Below are 21,619 nucleotides of genomic sequence, written 5' to 3'. Positions count from 1 at the left end.
CTGGTCTCGCTCATCAAAGACTAGGTCCATTTTCCTGCAGCCGTTATGCAGCTGCGTCTCATGTTTCACAGACACGGGACGTCCCAGGGATGCATGCTTCTCTCTGCAAGGAGACGAACAGGTGAGAGAATGTGCCGTGTCTCGCGCCCATGTTTCAGTTGTGTTTTTGTTGGTTGAACGAAGCGCAGTGGCGTTGGAATTTGTGAATTCGTCTCGATTCGTCGACGGCGTCACACTGGAGCTGGACACTGAAAGCAAGCCCACCTCGATCCCTGCAAGACGTACTTGAAGAACAAAGAAGCGATGAAGATGTTCTAACATTTCTAGCAAAAAAAATCAATTAAAAAATCGCAAACAATTGCTTTTTTTTTTTTAGAGACAGCACTACTGAAACTTACTGTTGGAAAGGGCTTTACAAATAAGAGTGCTGAGAATAGAGAGAAGTGGGAGGCACATGTCGAGAAATATGATTGTTTCCTCTGTGTGCTCATGACAGCCAATGATCAAGGAAGCCATAGTGCTCAGGTTGAAGGAGACGGAGCTATCCATATGCTCATCTGACCGGAAAGGAAGAAAGAAAGAAAAGGAGAGACTGATGGATGGGAAAAGATGGCCTTGTTTACTTCCCATCACTGGAATATTAAGGGATGATGAAGGGAGGCAGGGGAGCAGAGAAAGGAGGAGAATAAGAAGGCAGCTGACAGGAATAAAAGAGATGGAGTGGAAACAAAGTAGTGTCACTAAAAAGAGAGAAGGCCACTATCTGGCAACTTTTTGAACTTTTTTTTAAATAGTTTTTTGTTTACATTGAATATAAAAACTTAAATCTATTTTACTGGGATTATAAACGAACAAGACGCAAAAGTGGCACTTTAGGTTCTCCGCCGCATTTTCCAAATGTCTTGAGTCTAACATAATAAGGAATAGAGCAATGTGTTTATGTACATATTCATTTGTATAGCAGCAGATTTGTATTTCATGACTCTCATAATCCAGAAATGCATTTTCTTCCAATCATTCACTTGTGTTAAATACAGAAAATGCCAACTACAAATCTACAAATACATTTTTCACTGTTGTTTGGCGCCCCTCTGGAGCGGCGCCCCAATGCGCCACTGAATGCGGATATATATATATTATATATATATATATATATATATATATATATATATATATATATATATATATATATATATAATATATATAATATATATATATATATAATTTTTTTTTCGTCATTACTTTGGAGGCTTTTTAAGGCGGTTATCTGCTCTGTACTTTATTTGTTGCTGTTACAGTAAGAGGTTGGCTAAAAATCTTCAAACTTCAGCAGTTTGATTACATTATTATTATTACTCATAGAAGAAAGTCATACTGCATTAAAAACTGCAGCATTACACTCAGAAGGTGTCGTGCATGTCTTCAGCTCCTAACTGTACATCTGCTTGTCTCTTTAGGACCCGGTTGGACCTGCAGGCTTTCGTGAAGCTGTTGACGTCAGCTGGGAACGGCGCAGGTCTCCGCCGCGCGGCGGCAGCGGCGCCCCAACAGGCGCAGCGTCCGTCCAGCGCGCATCGCAGGCGGCTGCCGCACTCCGCCAGCCTTCTCCCCGGGTCCCACGCATGCACCGGCCGTGAGCCCTCCGCGCCTCTCCGACCCCCCACCCTCGCCATGTCCTCGGCGGTCACGGAGACGGAGGAGTCGGCGCACGGCTCCCCGCTGACCCCGCTGAAGCTGGTCGGGCTGGTGTGCGTGTTCTTGGCGCTCTGCTTGGACGTGGGAGCCGTGATGAGTCCGGCGTGGGTCACCGCCGACGACCAGTACTACCTGTCTCTGTGGGAGTCCTGCTGGAAGCCGGGGAGCTTTGAGAAGTGGGAGTGCAGCAGCACGCTGGACAAAGGTACTCTACTTCTGTTATTAGGAACATTTATCTAATGTAGACAAATAGAATGTAAGTCAAACAGTCATTATTGTGGATTTGAAATGGTTGATCTCTTCCTCTTTGTCAAAATTCATCATCATTTCTCAAAGTTTTATTTGGTTTTATTTCATTTTATTTCTTTCAAACCTCACACCTTTCATGTTAGTGACAGCCAACACAGTGAAGGTTGACTGTATGGAATGAGAACATGGCAAAAGTGTCCTCCCTGTGGATGAAAGCAGAGTGATGCTTTCAAGGACTTCTCTATAAATCTCAAAAGTGTGGCATGCTCTTTGATTCAACCCCCTATGAGTTTCTTGAGCAACCTTTCACAAGTCATTTCAGGGGCATACATTGGCACATCACTGGCATCTAAATTAATGTTCTATTAATTATTAATGGATAATAAAACATGAAATGATCACACTAGGATTCGTTTTATTTTCTATTAGAATTCCTTAAAGATTCACTGCTGCTCAGGCTGAATAACTTTTAGAAAAGTTAGCTGTAACTTACTAAGAGTTTTGTCACTGTAGTTTCTAAACATAGTTGGTGCATTTCTTTCTTTCTTTGATTGTAATTTGGGAAAATGAGATAAAAAAACCAATGTACAGTTACATCCCACGGTTGTCTTTCTTGAAGGTCAGCCTTAGCCGTCTCTCGTCTTCTACAGCCTCCACTAGCTTTCCTTTTAGGATTGTCCGGTATTTCTCTCTTCCTGCACCTGCGAAAGAAAAGCGCCCTCCTCCCACAGCATGACGCCGCCACCACCGCGTTTCAAAGTCGGGATTGTGATTCGCAGGGCTGATTTTCTGACCAGTGGATCTTTGGTGTGCTCCGTGGCTGGTGGAGTGCCCATCAAACCTAATTACCTTGCATCAATTTCCTGCAGCCGATTATTTATGTCTCAAGCACAACTGAGGAGCTTCTACTCTCTGGGGTGTTGCCACTAACTTGAAGCCAATTAATCCACATCCATGACTCCAAAAGGCAGGAAGGTGTGGAGGGGAAAAAAAAGACGCTGTCTCATTTCTCAGGCTCGGTTCTGGTTTGCTGTTTGTTGTCATATCCAGCCGTATTTTACTAAGTGATAGCGAGGTTGTGTTAAAGCCCCGACTCCCTGGGAAATGACTGATGACTTGTTTGCATACCAGTTTGTTGTGGTGCTGGACTGAGTCTGGAGTGTCGGTGTCTGCATGTGTGTAGAGTGTGTGTGTGGGTGGGTGTGTGTGTGTGCGTGCCAGTAAGAGCTGACCTATTTCTGGACATTCTTCTCTGAAGCCCTTGTAAATATTTCATGTCACACTCTGATTTCTCTGTTGTTGCGTCGCCGTTCCCCTCTTTCTCTCTCCTTCTATCTCTCTTTCCCTCATGGACGGCAAACGCACACACATTCTTTTTTTGCTTTACACACACACCTACTCACATCCATACTCCAGACCCAGACTCCCTAATTAGGTGTCTGCACGGTGAGTGTGTAGGTGTCGGCTGGCGTGTGTGTGTGTGTCTTACCACTGCACCCGCATTGATCTTAAAACTAAGTTCTGTCTTGCTTGTCCCAACTGTCTTGGATTTGTATAATTGGGTCATTTTCTCATTCACTAATGGTTCTGTTTTTTGTTTTTTTTCCCAAGATATCAAACTTAGCTGAAAGGTGTTGTAAAATGCTACATAGGCAAAAGCTTTGGACCAAAGTGCAACGTCTAGAAAACGGCCTTCATGTAATCACAACACGGATTGAAGCCTTCATGATGTTCACATTAAGTTCTGACCCCAACGATTGAACGTGGCAGCTCACATCAAGACTCATCAACCAATGCATCATTAGCCGTGTTTGCATCAGCAGTTTTTCCTAATGCATTTTGAAGTATCGCAGTAGGAAAAGGCAAAATTCAAAGTAACCTCCTCAATTTCTAAAAATGTTTCTACGCTCACTTGGGGTGTTTTTTTTTTGTTGTTGTTTTTTTGTTCGCAGCGCAAGCTTGCAGCGTTAGCACAGTTAGCTGCCGTCAGATGAAGTGCAACAATTAGGGCAAATGTGAATGTCTGTGTAGATTTTGACACTTGTGATCACCTTTGAACCATTTGTTCTTCCAGTATTGATTATATTGAGATATGAATGATTTAAACGACCCTGAAACATGGAGTAATGAGAGCATTTCTCACATAGCGTCATTTATCAACTGTTTGGAAGTAGATTCAAAAAACATGCTTTTGTGCAGTAAATGCATCCGGTCCTTGCAGAAACTGAGGATCTGCTGTTTGTTTGAGGGGAACCTCAGATCCCGAAACACTCCAGTGGGCTTTTGTCCTTCCAGGCAGGTACCAGAAGCTTCTGCCTGTCAGTCACATAGTCGCCCTCTGAGACATTTAAGCTCAAAGCGAGCCTTCGTTTTTCTCGCTTTTGTCTCCTAAGGCATTGTGAGATCAGTCATCGGTGAAGGCAGAACACCACCTCTCCCTAAATTTGGTCTCCCCGTTCTCCCCTCCTATCATCTTTCTCTTTCACTTGTATTGATCCACTCTGGACTTTTTTTTTCTCCACTGCTCCATACAATTCAGAAAAATTGTTCTTTTTCTTTCACTTTTGTTTCCCCCTCTTTCATTGTTTCTTATTCCCCCCATTTTTACATGTATTCCCTCTTTGCTCTGCTGTCCTTAATGACTCCTTTGTTCACGCATTCATTATTTTCTCATTGTTATTTAGCCACGCTCCTCCTCACCGTCTCACTTTGCCATTTCTCCACAGTCACGTTTCATCCCCCTCTTTTTGTTTTCTTCCTCCCTTCCCGACTGCGACTCCCCTCTCAGCGCTCCCTCCAGAGATCCTCGTTCTATTTGGAGCAGCTGGAGAAAGAATCGGTAATCATGTAGTATCCGGCTTTATGGCAGATAGCTACAATAGTCACCGGCGTTCTTATGTGGTAGCCTGCTTATTTTGTGGTAAATGGTTGTTTGATCTGCCGATTCCACGTTTGATTGATTTAAAATCTTGCAAGCCAGCTGAAAAAAAAAATCAGATGTGCATCGTGTTCCAGATGGTGTAAAACTAACAGCACTTAAGAAAAAGAACATCCATAAGCTTATTCATGTTTATTTTACCTCTAAAGCTTTTTGTTTTTGTTTGTTTTAATCTGAGTTTATGTAAATATATGTATTTTTGAAAAGTTATAAAAAGAAAAGTCCAATATAGATTCAGTTTTTGTGAAGTTTACGTTTTGTTTTTGTTTATTTTTTTTGCTCCAACAATTTGGTTTGATGCAGAATGAATTGACGAAGCATTTTCAAATATATCACAAAGCTGAAAAATGGATCTGGTTTCTGCGTTCAAACAAAGATAAAACCTCCTTCTCCGATTCCGAAACCCTTTTTGCAACACATTCACATCGTCAGACTTGTCATATCGGTTCTTCGAGGTGATCGGATCGGTAAATAATTATGAATTCATAAAAATGTCAAAGAAAACGGTCTCCTTCAGCTCTAAATGACCGTCACGTTTCCAGATCTAGTGAATGGATGGAAAGGGGGACCGTGCCCGTAACGATTGGATGTGTGTGTTTGAAAGAACAGAAAACGGTGTAGGTGATCGATAAGCGGCGGTGACTTGTATTGTAACGTTCTTCGAGGTGGTCGATACGACCTGAGGAGTGCTACATGAGTGCGATCCATTAGGCGTTTATCCTATCATTTATTTATTTTCTCTGGCCGTCGTCAACTATTGCATCAGAGGGGCAGGATGCAGCTCAGCGCCGAAGTATAAGAACTGAGGATTTTCATCTGAACTGGGAGAAGCATTCCACATTTCTTTACAAATAGACATCTGAAAAGTGTGGAGTGCATGTGAAAGATTTTTAAACCATCTTTCACGTGCATTTGAAGTTGCTAGTCATTTGGGACATGGCTGTGGTGTATAAATTTACTTCAGAATGGCAAATTCAAACATTTGCTGCAAATAGAACAGCAACAATATTTGTCACTGAATGGTCAACTGTTAGTTGCCTCTTCCAGTCAACTAAATAGTGAACTGTTTAGATTGGATGACCTCTATAATTATATTTGATGGACTTTTGACTTGGCCATTCTGGTTTTTGCATCTTCGCAACAAAATAAATAACCTTATCTCCACAGGAGAAGGAAAGAGAAGTGACAGCCTGCCATGCTAATCCCGTCACATGGCAACAAGTCACATTACAGCAAAAGGTATTTTGCAGTAAGCAGAAGCACAGAACAACTTCAAGTCATGCGTGTGTTAGAAATCTGCACATTTTCCGGCTCCAATTGAAATGTTCTGCTCCAAACTCGCGTGATTGTGTGCAGCTAGAAGAAACGTTTTTTGTAAAACGTATTAAGTTTGAGAAAACCTCATTTTGGTGACGTTTTGAAAGCTGAGTTCTTGATCAACACATTTCTTTTTTTTCCTGACATAAACAATTACAAACAAAACCCTTTATTCTGAAAGTGAAAAGTGATTTTGACTAAAATACTTATTAAATAAAAAAGATGTCACCTAAAGTAAGATGAATCCTTATCAAATGTTACATTTGCAATCAAACATGCTTCATTCTGTTTTGATAATATCTCATGCACTTCAGCTTATTGTACATTTCAGTGAGTTTGGAAGGTTTGTGTGTTCTTGCTCCCCATATACAAACGTAGATAGATTTTTGACAACAAGCCAGTGAAGCTTTTTAGCCGAGGCTATTTTGAAGGCTCAGGTGCTTTTGCTGCTCTCACTTCTTTGCCGTTACTCTCTATCTCAGCGTCCTGAACCCACCAACACCGCTCCCCCTTCCTGTTACCTTGCTTTACTCATCCATTTAGACTTTGTTCAGTTTCTCCTCGACTGCAACCGGCAATTGCAGTTCTGCTTTTCCAAACACTCCTCGCTCTGTCTTGTGTCTCCCTTCCACGCCTTGTTTGCTCCCGCACCACTCGCCCCCCACCCCCCATCCCCATCCCCACAGATAAATGCATTATACCTTATGCTTGTAAATAATAGAGTAGTGCAAAATGAGAATAATTTGTCTTGTTTATGTTCTCCCAAGAGGCATATTTAAGGCCTTTTTCTTTTTTCCTTTTTTTTTTGCATTCATTCATTTCCCAAAATGCAAAAAAAAAAAAGCATAATGCTGCTATTTTACACCTTGCTTGAACTCCTTTTTTGAAGGACTGCAGTTGGTCGTTTTTCTATAAAGGAAACATGCTAACATAAGCACTGATAGTACAATGAGCCTAAAGTCGAAATGTTCCTGTTAAAATTCCAAGTTTTGTTTAAAACTGAGATCTACCTTTTGGTACAATTACAGCATTTAAAGACCATAATGCCAATCACTAATTTGCATCAAATTTTTATGTTTATATGTTTATTAAATATTTTGCTTTCTTACTTCTTCTTCTCTTCCAGACTGGCAGGTTGCCACACTGGCCTTGTTGCTGGGGGGCGGAGCCCTGGTGCTGATGTCATTCCTAGTCGCTTTGGTTGCCGTGTGCATCGGTACAAGACGGCGGTTCTATGCTCTCGTGGCCTTCATGCTCTTCGCTGCAGGTCAGCGCACACTAAAAATACCTGGACTTTTTTTTCTGTCACTTTGTCACAGCCAGAAATTTCAGAATATTTTACTAGAATTTCAAGCAATAGACAAACACAAAGTAGCAAATAACTCTGAAATGTTTGCGAAATGAAATCTTTCCGTGATGCACGTGAATCCATGTTGGACATATTCGTCCGACCACTTCCTGTTTTTGCTCGACATGGTAGTATGGATTAAAATATTGAGAAAGAAAACACGACAGCCGTTGAATACTGCGCGTGCTAAATTCCCCGCAGCACTGGTTGGCCAAGCAATGTCACGTGATTCTCTGCAGCAAGTGATGGCCAACCGGGGCGCGTCATCACAACTTTACACAAGCGTGACTTTACCTCCGCGAACCCCTGAGAACGACTCATTGAACCCAGGTTAAGAACCACTGGTCTAAGCAAAGTCTGTGCTTTTAATGTTAAAGATCCTACTTAGGTTACAGCCTATTTAATTACCCAACTTTCATAAGGTTTTCACATGAAACTCTCCAGATAATCCTCATTTTTTTCATTTATCCCAAGACACACACCTGAAGCTCTCACACTCACACGGTTTTCTTCTCTCTCACTCTTCAGAGGAAATCCTGTTTTTACGCTCGACTATGAAATGTGGTGTGACGCCCGCCTCTTTAACTCTCCCCTCATCCCCTCACTTCAAGTCCAACAGCAACCCAGCTTCTCACAGCGTAAAATAAGGAGACACTTTTATTTATTTTTTTTTTCTTATATCAGCGATGTGATTTATTTTTTGAAAAGCAGGATCTGTTTCTTAGCCGTAGCGAACAAACCTTAGCGACTTGAAAGGATGACGCAAATGTGCTTAAAGCTTTTTGAATTAAACATCTTCATTTCTCTATTTCAGCAGTTTTTTGCAGCTCTGCTGCTGAATTGTGCTTCTATGAAACTTCCTTTAGTGTTACTGAAACAATAATAGAGCCTCAGCATATGTTCCTCTGATAGCTATAATGCTGTGATTTCCCTCAGATTGCTGCAAGATTCTCTTTATGTTAAACACGGCAGGGTCTCTTGTGATAAAAGGCCTCGGCCGCCGCCGCGAGACATAATCCTTCAGCAATAGAAAGAGGTTCGCTTTTGCAATTTGCGAACAATGTGTTGCCTTAGTTACCAAGATCATACTGAAAGCGAAATAAAATTGCGTGCTGTTTTAAAGGCCATCTGGAGTTTCGGGTTAACCAAGATGCACAGGATCAGCAGCAGCAGGGGGAAAAAAATCAGAGTTTTACCGATGCGGCAGCGTGTGACTTTCAGGGTTCTTAAAATTGTTGACACCACAGCCTTGAGCTTTTAAGCGACGCCTCTAAAGCTCTGCTGCGGTATTTGCTAGCAAGCTGTCATTGTCGGATCGTTTCGGTTTTGGACATTAGGATGCTGACAGGATTTGTTTACAAATCAGGAAGTTTGGACAATAAGGAGGCTTATGTATTTATAAAACCTTCCAAAAAGAATTTAGCAACCATTGAGCAACTATTTTGTGACAATAACTACAAACCTACATTTATTTTGTGGACTTTTCGGTTTATGAGTGCGTGGCAAAAGGAACCACATCCTGTGGTGTTACAAAAAGTTATTTAAAATAAATTTTTGTCCTTGTGAACACTGCGTCCTCCCATTCAGGATGCAAAAGTAAAAGAAAGAAAAACAATCAACACTTCCTTAAATTGATGTAAAATACTCATTGGACAACCCAAGATCAAGTCTTAAATCCAAGACCAAACCAATGAGAAATCATTTTTAAGGATCAGTAAAATGGTTGTTGCTGAAAATGTATACAGAAAATCTACCTGAAGCACCCAGATAACTTCTAATTTCCAGTAACTTCAACGGCCTTCTAGATTTTGCAGTAAACTTTGTCAATGACGTATAGTTGGAAAGGTTTGGGCGTGAATGCACACGAAGCAAATTAAATAAGTTCTGGCAATTGCACAGATGACTTTGAAGACATAAATATGGGGGGTAGAAGGGACACAGACAGAGAGTAGTTTGTAAATCAACACAGAAGACCTGTGGGAGTGACAAACTGGGACGTATTGAAGAAGAGTGGTTTGCCATCTTATCTGTCTCATGGTTTGCTCAATGCAGAGGCGACACTGGGCCTCGCAAGAAGCATTAGAAATAATACTTTGCTGCATCTACAGCCGAGAGAGTGAAGGTTCATTCACTCACTAGACTATTTATGAGATGCATCTATCAATGGCTTGTTGACTCAAATAACAAATCAGGCATTCACGTGGCAGAAACTCAATACATTTAGGCATCTGGACGTGATGAAGACAAGTTGCTGAAGTTTGAACCGAACATCAGCATGAAGCAGAGGATCTAAGTGACTCTGACTGTGGCATGGCAGCTGGTACCAGACGGGGCGATGCTGGTATTTCAGAAACTACTGAGCTAATAGGATTTGTCACAGCCGTACATCTTCTGGGTTTACATAAAATTGTTCTAAAAAAAAATCCAATGAGGACAGCAAGGAAAAATTCTTTGATGTTAGAGGTCAAATGGGAATAAGGCTGACTTCTTTAATATAATTCAGTTAGCTACTCTAAAGATAACCACAAAAGAAGTACAGTCAGAGTTTGCAGAAGATCCAACTGCAAGGAGCTGAGGACCACTTTTGCTTCTGGCAGCTAAAAGCAGGAAATGGTTACAGTTCACACTACCTCACCAAACTGAAACCGTTATAGAGTCGAAGAGCCTTGATTTCGTCTCCAACATTCAGACTCTAGAATTTATATTAAGTGTACCTAATAATAATGAATACACACAATTTCAGATGCATAGGCATAAACAAATGTGTATTTCAAGTCTTTAATGTCAAATTTGAGTTGATGGCAATAAGTCAAGTTCCATCTTGTGTTTAACCTTGCCTTATCTTCTCCAGTTGTCCTCCAGGCCTGCAGCTTGGTCCTCTTCCCCGTCAAGTTCATCGAGAGTATCAACCTGAGGATCTATCATGAATTCAACTGGGGCTACGGGCTGGCTTGGGGAGGGACCATCTTTTCCTTTGGTGGGGGAGTCCTCTACTGCCTCAACCCAAAGAGCTATGAGGATTACTACTAACTCCAATAACAGCTGGGGACTTCACAGCTAAATTGTGGCAAAGAAATATGTGCTGGAAGTAATGAGCACCCCAAGCTTTGACCTTTGGAATTAAAGCAAATAGTCAAGATATTATTCTTTTTTTCCTCTGTCGACAGAATTTTTGATGCGGACTCATCGTCTTGGCAGCGATTCCTAAGACTTGTGTCAGAAAACTCATTGACCGAAGTCTCAACAACCTTCCGTCTGTTCTTGGCTCCACAAACCCAAGCTTTTGACTCTGTTAATTAGAAAATTGTTGCATGTTCTTTGGCTGGATCCCTTCGAATTTCTTCACCGCGGTTTCCAGCTTTGCTGTCAAAACCTACGGCTCGGTTAGACGTAGAAGCCGTTTTGTTTTTCAGAGTCGTCTGGAGTCCCTAAGGTTCCGCAAGGGTGTGGAAGCGGATCGCATCCTCATAACTTTTCAACAGCCAGACTCTTCCTGGAGGAAGGTGAGGGCAGGAATAGAAAGAAAAAAAAAAAAAAAAACGTAAGACACCCACTCAATATTCCGTTATCGACCCACTTGTCTGTTACCACGGCAACCCAGGGGGAGTGCACATGCAGCTGTCATGATTGATTACCCATGGTCGGGGATTGTAAGACAGTATGGCCCTCCGAGGCCTCAAAGCATCTTCGATTGCCAATTGAACGTAGTTTCTCCAGCCACCTGTCATTTGGTGTACGGTTTCGCCCTCCGGTAATCCTCTCTGTGCAAAAGGAGTGTTGTCAGCCCATCAGTAGTCAGGCTTACATGCACAAAGGCCATGAGATACAGGAGGATTGTTCTGAGTGGAATCTTGTAATTATGCACTCATCTGATTGAGATTCCTCGGGGCGTTCATGTCTTGTCTCATTTCCTGGCTGCGTTTGGTGAAATTGCTCGGCCCAGTTGGGGGTGAAAAGGACGGTTTGGCTCAGGCCGATGGAAAAACAACATCTCACACAAAAATGACACGCATACCTTTAAAGGGTGCAGATAAAGGGTGAGCGTTCAATCTTTACTCCGTAGAGAGGGCAGTTAATTGGAGATCATTCAAATTTTCTTGTACTAGGTGATAGTTTTATCATAGTTCCACATAGTATTCAAGAATTTACTCAACAGTACTCCATTTGTGCCTTTCTCCAAGTCATCAACACAGTAGGTTGTACTCAGTATATGTGATCAGGAGTGGCAAGTCCTACCCTTATAGTACATTTTTGCTATAATCCATTTCAGCTTGTAAGTTGGGTATTCTGTGTATATCCTTAACTCTGAAATAGCTGCGCTACACATAGAAGACATTGGCTTTAATAGGAAACTTAATTTTTATCAGTATCCTGTGCCTTTTTCAAATACATTGGAGCTTGTGGTTGTTATAATGCGGAAATGTTTGGAGCACTTTTGGAAAACAAGTAACGAGTAATACCTTGTTCACACGACATGCTGTGTCTTTTACTTGCGACACTATTTGCAGCATGCAGTTAAGCAATTGTTCTAGATTCACATTCACTCCGACCAGCCAGCATCTCGAGAACACAGAGGGAATTTAGAGTAACCAAATCCCAGCCTTTCGTTAAAAATGTACAAATGAGGGGTAACTTAAGAGATTTCGAAGTGGAGCTTTGTTTGGATGTTAATTCATGGCCTGTTTGTAGTAGATCATTTTCTTAGTCTCAGCCAAATAACTTTGTTTGCCCATCTCTCTGAATAATCATTGCACACATCTCAAACGGTTTCATTTTAAACTTGAGATCAAATGTCGCACTTAAAAATTCTTTATCAGTAGCTCAGCATCAATAGAAAACCCTGAAGCAAATGATAACTTAATCTCATTTTGATGTTATCTGCAAGCATTTTGTGGACATTTGTGGAAAATGTACAAGAACATCATCAAACGTGAAGCGAATGTTGTTTGTTTAATTGTGATCTTAGGATGATGATTTTATATTTGTTCTCCCTGCCACACGATCTTGGACTGACATTTTTATCCAGATTGTGTCATATTTTGATTTATTTAGTTTTTTATTCCTCTGCAATACTGAAATTTGTTAACTATAAAAGTGTGACAAAAAGAAAGCAAGCTTTTAAGAGGCCGACTTTTTTTTCTTTTTTTTTTTGCAAGTGTTGCTGTTTAGTTTTTCAAAGATGCTAAGAGCTTCTTCAAAACATCAGTTGATTTATTTATTTATATTAATTACGTTAGTGGTTCCACTATAGTTCCTAATTTAGTATTTTTAAAAGAATTTATCGTCTGCCATTTTCAAAGTGTCTTTTTTTTACCCGACATTCTGTTTCCTAGATTACTTTCTTCTCCTTGGGAACTCATTTTTCCGCGCCACACTCCAGGTGTGTAGGGATTTGAATGCAAAGCAGTTCTCCTGTGGATGTTTGGAGATTCCAGCAGCGTCTTTCATTCGCTGTCCTTTCATTGTCACATATTTACCGCGGCGCGCTGTCATCCAACCGTCATCCCAAAATAGGATCCAGGCCGACTCCCCAGCCGCCAGGAACAAATGAGGGACCTGGACGGCGGCCAGGCGCTCCGGGGAAATGACAGACGTCCGTTTATTTCACCTCGACCAGCAGAGCGCGGAAGGTTTGTACATTGTACAAAAAAAACGTATGTCGTCTTTTTGACACATTAAGCTTCTTGTGGTCCTCTTATTACTGTTCTGTACTTTTCTCCTTTTGTCATTTTGGCACCACTTAGACCACTGTCGCCACATTTTCCAAAACTGAAACTCTTTTCTGTTTTGTCTTTGCAAAGCAGCAAGCTGTTTTTTTCTTTTTATGTCGAATCAACACCTTTCTGTATTTAAATTTTTTTTTTAAAACAGATTTTTCATCTGGTTTTGCCCACAGATCCTAGGCATGGCTAAAGCCGTTCCTGGCTAAAGGTTCCTATATCCAATCAGAAAAAAACTGTTGACACAGAAAGCCAGAGTGTTCCTCACTTTGCGTATTTTAATAATCTCAGGATAACCACTCCACACCTACACATCACATTTAAAGAAATGCCGCGTTTCTTTAATAAATCAGATCAAACTGGGTCAGTTTGAGTGCAATTAGATTGTCCTTTTTTTTTCTTTTTAAAGAACAGAAACAATATTTACAAGATCCTTCCTGCACCCGTGCGATGCTTCTTCCGTTTCTCATCTCTTTGTACGTTTTAGCCGTGACTGTTAGCATTTGTTTGCTTAATGAAAAGTAGAGGCTTGTAAGCAGAAACAGATCCTTTTTTTTATGCCTCCTCTCCCAGTAGACTAGGAGAGGGAACACTGTCTAACGATGTGCATAGTGATTTAGTGTGGATGATTGCAGAAATGTACAAATATGCGTGGCAGGCCGAAGAAGAAGAAGGAAAAACAGAGTCTTATTTGTGCATGTGTGTTGGCATGTTTTAGATGCCGTCGTAGAGATGTCACTAATCAGCATTTATCTCTTTGTACACATTAAAGCACTGAACTGAGAGTCTCTTGTGTCACTTTTTCATATTGTTCTTACTGCTTTCATCTTGTGTTTTTTTTTTTTTTCCCTCCCCGGTTCTGAAGCCGTTGCCGCCGCGTTCGTTTCCCTTTTCAGTTTCTCTCAAACCTATGCAAATCATTTTTATCTAAAATTCATTAAAGCGCCTCCATGTATTCTGTAGAGAACTAATCAGCCTAGATTGTAAGAATTGTAAAAACACTAACATTTCTAAATCAGTACTATAACAATATTACAAGCTTCTAGATATTTCTGTGTGGTGTTTCTTAAAGCACTGACTCCAGCTCCTGTCTTTTAACGCTGCACATTAGAATAAGTTTTAATAAAAGCGAAAACAAAAGGGGAAAAAAAAAGTTTCTTAGTTTGAACTATCCACTGAGAATCTAGTATGGCTCAACTTCAATTTTAAGATGCAAAACATTAGAAAACGGTCAGTTTTTCCTTCCACTCAACTTTCAGTCGTTAGCAATAACACCTGTAACATCTTTTTCAATTGAATTAACTTGTGCAGTGTTCCACTTTTCTGGGAGAGCCCAGCTTTTCATCAACTGAAAACCATCAAGATTAATAGCAAAAACTTGCGATAACTCACTGTGTGTGATGAATACATAATAAATGAGAAATACTTTCTGAATACATTTTCCAGTTGCATCCTAGTTTATAGAAATGCACTTGCATAATGAAGTTCATCCGAGGCTGATTACCCAAATTAAAGATCTAAGAATTTGATTATTTATAAATAAACCATGTCCAAATCCATCATACGGCACAATTATCAGTAGAGTGAGAGGAATGTATTCAGTGGTTACTGATGTAAACTCCTTATCTGGGGCTCTGCTGCCCTCTGCTGTCCACTTGGTGTGTTAGCAACAAGAGGTGACTTTGTTCCAAAGCCATTCCAAGTGTTCCATCACTTACTTATGTGATGCAGAAAAAATTTAAGTAATTACCCCTCCTGGGGAACCTCCCCCCCACGTCCCCCAATAAACTGCATCATGAAAATAAGCATCTTCTGCTAGTTAAGTCACTACTTTTTCCAAGCTTTGCCTGCAACCCTTTGACTATAGAGTTCATTTGTTTTGCCGGTACCCCAATATGTTTTGTCAAGAAGCTGAACTATCATCAGGCAAACTGAGACATACACACAAGCTGCAGCAGTGTTTGGAACACACCAAGTCCTTGGCAAAAAAGCCTGGTCATTGCCTCCCTGTGCAGTTTCGCTAGATTCTTATCTCCCTTTACTGCTCTGTCCGGGATTTCTCCCATTGAGTTTGATTTGTTTTGGTTTTTTTTCCATTAGAATTTCAACTGGACCAATCAACAAACAGAAATAGGAGTTGTGAACAATGACTTTCTTTGCTGTCATCTGCTGTCTGTTGCAGTTTGGAAATGGCAGCAGAGGTGAAAAAAGCCATTCGGTCGGTCTTGGACACGCTAGCACATTGCTAGCAAAAATGCGATTCGACTCCACACTTCTCTGTTCGTGGTGAGGGATGGTTCTTACAGCGCACGCGATTTCTGACAAACTGTATAGAAAAGCTTCCTTTACGTTTGAGCTAGCAGAGTACATTTGTTGCAGCCAAACGTCAGTGATAGGCCAAAATCAGATCCAACTATTTCAAGCTTAAACAGAGTCCACTCCTCCAGCAAGAAATGAATAGTCAGTAGCCAATGATGTAAACCCTGTGTACAAGCTGGTTAACCAAAAATATTGTCGTGGTCTGTTCTATTTGCTTAGCTTCCTCAAAAATATGCATCGTCTTCCAACAATAACAATGCAAGATAATGCAACGGTATAACGTGGAAGACCATTCTAACACATCTCCCACGTCAAAGGATGTGCTTTCTGAACTTGCTTCTATCTCATCGAGATGATTCCCTGTATTGCTAATCCTGAGTTATTAGCACCTAATTAGGTATCAAATGTCCATGTCCTATTGATACACCAAACTAACTCCAGCAGAGCAATTCCATTAGATGTTATCCAGTTGCTACTGGGCTTGAATGACTTACTGGCAGAACCTCCCTCCCACAATCTCTATAGCTAATCACATTTATTTACTGTAAAGGGCTACACGTGTACTAATACACTGTATTGCATTAACTTTTTTTAAATGTTTTTTTTTTTTTTTTAAAGAAGATCCCAGTCTGCTCACCCCTTCTCCTCCCCCCACTCAATAGACTTCATGGGGAGCGTCAAGATGTTTCGGCCCACTGCGCCCACCACGTCACCATATCTGAGAATAGAGCCTCTCTCCGACTCATGAATGCTTGTAATGTTGTGTGTAATGACTCGTGACGGTAAACCCAGTCCTTCTTTTAAACACTCTGCAAATACAAAGTGGCTGTATCAGTTTCACAGCAGATCTAATCATAGCGAGTGTGTAAACGGCACTGCCATTCAATCGTGAAGCAGTGAGAGCTTTCCCATCGGAGGCCACCGATTAGAGGAGCAGTGTGCTATAAAAACATTTATGGCTATAACTTCATCTGTTCATCAGGGGCTTCTGTTAGTCTTCAATCATTTATTTTTTTGGTTTGCAATTATCTTTTATAACACATTAGAAAAACACAGTTGTTTGCATATTTTAATGACAGCACATAGGGATTCAATGGGATGGTCAGAGGTCAGCCTCAAATACAAAACAATACTATATATTTTCTCCACCAGTGTGATGGTAATAAAGGAGTCAGGACTCTTATAATCCCAGCTGTATCAGTGTTTTCCCAGTATTTGCACGCTATCGCCCCCAAGCGGTTGCACAAAAAAATGGTGGGTCACAGATTTTTCTGTAACACCTGTTCGCGGCGGAAGTCGCATCCGTAACTCACGCAAAGCTTTTAGGGCGCCTGGAGAAAAGTTTATATGCTTAGAAATACATGTTGTTTATAAAAATGCCTTATGGTGATATGCTGCCAGTGTTTTTGAAGCACAGCTAAGTTAAAATATCCGCACTCCGCCACAACTCAGTGAGTCATTTGTCATAATTTCCGCAACTCTCGCGAGGACGTGAAAGGCGAGTGGCGTGACGTCACAGAGAAGCGTTAGCTCGGAAAAACTAAAAAGAAGAAAACGACGGAAAGAGTCAAATAATGAAGGTAAAACATTTGCCTTTAATGTTGTGCGAATAAAGGAGAAAGGAGGAGGTCCTTTTTTTCCCAAGAAAATGTTCAACTTGGTGGCAACGGGCTTACATTTTTGCCACACCGTTGCGCTAGCTAGCATGTGAACTGTCATTCAGCGCAAACAGACCGGTTCTAGAATAGCATATTGTGTCGCCACCACACAGATACGTGGCTTTCTTTTTTTCACCTGAACGCACCATTTCCCAACTTTTACTGTCATTTGAGGTTTATCAACAACAACAACAAAAAAATACTCAATGAAAAAATTGGATTATCAATGAAGTGTCTTCCTTCAGGTCACATCTACTGCCATCCAGCCAGAGGGAGGAGTCACCTAACCCCGCCTCCATTGTCAGCACTGATGTCCATCAAGTCAGTCAGAACTCGGTCTCTACGGCAAATTCATGTTGCACTCTGTTTTGGGTGAAATACTCTCATGTGATCTGTCTGTGGTCTGGTCGGGGGTGAATTAACTGCTTTCTTTTTAAAAAAGATTTATTCAAATAAAAAAAAAAAAAATGTATCCCCAAAGGGAAATTAAGTCTTGTTGTAACAAGTTACTATCGTGACGATGTGGGCAGGATGGATGTTCATGGCAGTCAAAAAAAAAAGTCAGAAGCAAACAATGCTAATCCACCTATTTAGCTGTTGCCTTTAGAAATCTCTGCTTTGCATTGTGCCAAAAATACAATGATGTGCTGTTTATGGCCAGCGGTGTTCAAGTAATTATTGTTCACCTCTGTAAATGTACTGAAATTCAGGAGGACCCCACAAAGCTACAGATAGATGAAACAAACTATCACACTGTTTTTGGCTTCCGTTTTGTTTCATAAATTATACCACTATGGAATTGGTGGGTTATGTTTCTGCGCAATTTAAAGTTCACTTCAAAACGTTAAAGTTCTTGAATTGACTGATGAGTGTGCTTTTTTTTTTAACCATGACTTATTACTGCTGTCCGCTCCCGAAGGCCACAGCTTGGTCTGTTTCAAACTCACCTTGATATCCTGTAACTAGGCTGCATCCTCGTCCCAGGGAGGAAATAAATGTCATGGACAGGGAGATTGAGTTTTACGCTTGGTGTCTGCCAAGCGGTTTGAGCCACATCATAACAGCTTACTATTTAAAGGTGGGAATGCTCCGAGTCCCCCCCCACCCCTCTCATCCTGCCACCTGCTCCTGTTCATCTGCCCTTCAGTGACAGACCAAGCGGTCCTCCTTCTCTTCCTGCTTTAGTCCCTTCTGTCTTACCCTCTGTGTCCACTCCCTATACCCCACCTTTGACTCGATCTGGATCTGTCCCTTCCCTCCTTCCTTGAGGATTTAACTTGACCGTTTGGCTCAGCGGTAACTAACTTTTCACAGCTGGTGGCCTGGTGATGGCGGAGGGCGTACGTCCTGAGGATTACTGCGACGAGCCGGTGGAAGATGAGTTCGGAGAGATCATCAAGTGTCGGTCTGGTAAGACATCAAAGCCTCCTGTGTGTGCGTGTGAATGTGTGTGTGGGTCCAGGAGCATACTGACCCATATGCTGCTGACTGAGATATCAAAGGCTGCAGTGCATTGATGCTGATCCTGCTCCAAGCTGGTGACACCAAAGAGGGGGTCACCCAAAACTTTTAAAGTATTGCATCACCAATATACCAACTGATGCAAAATTGGAGTCTATATACTTGATTTCAAGCTTTTATTTTTCTGTATTGCTCAAATATAAATAAACTATAAAGTTTACTTGGAGATGACTTTATACCTAAACAAATAGCTTAACTTTACTGGTGTTAGCTTAAAGCTAAAAACATGTCTGTGCCACTGTCATGCATATGCTAACCTATGACTTCCAAGAGTTAGCTTAAATACAACCTATGTGACAATTTAACGTTCTCAAAATTTGAAAACAGGAGAGAAAAGAAAAGTTGTTAATGTCTCCACATTCGGGGAAAGTTACAAAAGGATTTGAAAGCTTTTGTACTCCAATACAACAGGGAGATACATCATCCAGAAACTTAGAAAAAGATGGAACCCTAATGGAGTGGAAGGTCAACCAAATTACCCTAAAGAGTGCTTTAAGAGGTCACCAAAGAACCCTGAACAACAGGTGAGGCATTGCAGGCCTCACCTTGCCTTGTAAGGTCAGAATTAATGATTCAACTCTAAGAAACAGAGGTTGGGTGAAAATTGACTTTCAGGGGAAAGTTTCCAGGCCAAAATCACTGCAGAACAAAAACAACAGCAGAACATTTACTGTAAGAAGGTCTCTATGACAAATCAGACAAACGAGGGACTTTTTGAAAGGTGGGTGTCACTTTCCATCTCACATAGCATTTGGTGGTCGTATGATGGTTTGCTCGATGTATCGCTGTTATTGGTGGAGCTGGTCATTCTTCTTCCAGCATAAATCCTTGAAGTAGAACATTTGACCATAAGTTCACAACAAATTGGGTTGTGCAGCAGGACAATGAGCCAACGCACAACTGCAGGTTCGCCATAGAATGACGGAGTTAAAGCAGTCGTGCAAAGAAAATTGGAGAGAAATTCCTCCATAGTGATGTGAAACAGACATTGCCAGTGCTTGATGGTCAAACCCATTGGTAGATTTATGGGGGTAGCCTTGTTCTCCAGTGTTGCCAACTGTTGGAGAATTTGCACGATGTTGGTAAAGTCAGGAATTGTGTTGGGTAAATTAATCCCATCTCCTTGTCTGCATAAGCAACGTCTTTAGCTTCTGTCTGCTTAAATAAAGCCTGATTGACTAAATAAGCCTCTTCCCATGTCCCCGTGACTTGTACACATTCTCTCTTGTGTCTGTCCTGCCCACTATGCCCTCTGATGCAGCTGGTGGATCATCTCCAGTTGGAAATAGCATTCAGCTGGCTAGGCAGGCAGAGGGGTGTCAGATCGCCCAGTTTGGAAGCTAGGACTTTGTCTTTATCTTGTGATTTTCTCCCAATTTTCTATTTTCTCCTAAGTTTATGTCTTTGTATCCCCATCAGGCGTTTCTTGTTTATTTTCTTTATTTTTTGTCCCGCCCTGTGTTTCTTTCTTGTCCTGTTCCTTTATCTCAGTGTGACACATCTTACCACCCATGTTGTTGTCACCGTGCGGCTGGACTTTCTGTCGGGAGCTAAATCCAGCCTTCTATCTTTGTGCCGTGGGCCTCACTGGAGATACTTAACATACTGTCTGGATTACTGTCCTCTATCAGCGTATGAAGAGGTTTCAAGCTGGGAATGTTCAGTATTTCATATATACCCTCACTTTGATCTTGAAGATGTGTAAAACCTTCCTTGCAGCTAATAAAATGAAAAAAAGTCAATACTAAGTTTTAATATGTATAGAAATATAAACTTGCGTGTGTGCATGCGTGCGCAAAGTAGGTTTGTATTAGTTTGTCTTGTGAAATTGTGACCCTCCGATTTAAATCATTCAGCAGAGCAACACACATTTAGAAACCACTTTTATATATTTAATAAAAAAAAACTATGCATGGAGCTGAAAATAACTAGCTATTATTTGGCAAATATGGCTTTCAAGGCCTGCCTCTTCCTCTTTTGTCATTGATTTGTTTGTCTTCTTCAAACTGAACTTCATGCTAAGGTTTGAGAAAGTTTCCACAGGACTAGATTAGAAATGAACAAAGGGCCAAGAAACTACAAAATATGTTCAGAAAGACGGTAGAAGTATTGATCCGCAGCTCTTCTATAATCTAACAGTGTAGTCTCATTTGTAGGAAGCTAAAGGTGATGAGGTTCAATCTGGTTGTGTGCTTTTTAATACATCATAAGAAGAAGGATGGATAGTTGTTTAGGTTCACATTGAGGAGGTGTGACAAAGAAAACAAATTGAACAATTAAACAAGTCACCTGATCCACAACCAGAGTTACTACTGGTGGAAAAAACGACAGGAAGTAATAGGATTATTATGTTTTTTAATGACGTGATTCTAACATTTCTTATTTAATAGAAACACTGCAGCTGTTTTTTTTCCTTTCTTCTTATTGTACATTCGCAGAATAGCAACAAATTTTTGTCCACATTTGTCCCCGAAGCGCAGCGAGTGAAACAGTAACATGGACTTAGTTTTTCACAGGTTAGCGCGGTTTTAAACGAGATTACATTTTTATTCCCCCCTGTAAAATGTGTCAGTTTGAAGCGACTTTAGAGGCTTCAGAAAAAACCAGCCCCTCAAAGTTTCACAGCTTTTTAAGCTCAACTAACAGCTTGTGTTTGGACAGTGAAGACAAGGAGAAATATGTGAAACATGAATAAATAAAACGATTAAATTGAAGGCCAAGTAATAGGATATTTAGCCAACTGAAAAAGTAAACAACCATTCATCATGTCGAGCTATAAGCCGACAGAGTAACAGATGTACAGTGAACCTTCCTGTGGTGTGAACAGAACGGAGGGTAAAGCTTCAAATGAAAC

The 21,619-nt window shown here is 41.0% G+C and overlaps 2 protein-coding genes across 16 annotated transcripts in view; both read left to right on the top strand.

The window, feature by feature from the left end:
• Nucleotides 1-1,519: 1,519 nt before the first annotated feature.
• On the top strand, nt 1,520-14,052 carry LOC129378721 (transmembrane protein 47-like). Of its 5 annotated transcripts, XR_008608084.1 has the most exons (5): nt 1,521-1,900; nt 7,326-7,466; nt 10,399-11,050; nt 12,881-12,927; nt 13,062-14,052. XR_008608084.1 is itself a non-coding variant. In XM_055059177.1 (3 exons), exons 1-3 carry the CDS (start codon nt 1,672-1,674, stop codon nt 10,575-10,577), a joined length of 549 nt encoding a protein of 182 aa, XP_054915152.1. In that variant the 5' UTR covers nt 1,521-1,671; the 3' UTR covers nt 10,578-14,052. The 5 variants fall into 5 exon arrangements, 1 of the variants encoding a protein (XP_054915152.1); XR_008608081.1 differs by having other exon boundaries at nt 1,520-1,900; nt 10,399-10,635; nt 10,715-14,052; XR_008608082.1 differs by having other exon boundaries at nt 12,881-14,052.
• A 4,337-nt stretch (nt 14,053-18,389) lies between these two features.
• The window catches only part of dmd (dystrophin), a 157,369-nt gene continuing 154,139 nt past the window's right edge, over nt 18,390-21,619 (top strand). For all 11 annotated transcript variants that reach the window (XM_055059316.1, XM_055059314.1, XM_055059309.1 and 8 more), the window contains exon 1: nt 18,390-18,654. In XM_055059316.1, the coding sequence (XP_054915291.1) occupies nt 18,573-18,654 (82 nt within the window). In that variant the 5' untranslated portion in view covers nt 18,390-18,572. The remainder of the gene's footprint in view (nt 18,655-21,619) is intronic.

The sequence above is a fragment of the Poeciliopsis prolifica genome, unplaced genomic scaffold (assembly GCF_027474105.1).
Source record: "Poeciliopsis prolifica strain line A6 unplaced genomic scaffold, Auburn_PproV2 SCAFFOLD053, whole genome shotgun sequence".
Taxonomy (NCBI): Eukaryota; Metazoa; Chordata; class Actinopteri; order Cyprinodontiformes; family Poeciliidae; genus Poeciliopsis; species Poeciliopsis prolifica.
The sequence above is the reverse complement of the archived record's forward strand: the minus strand, read 5'-3'. Positions and strand labels throughout refer to the sequence as shown.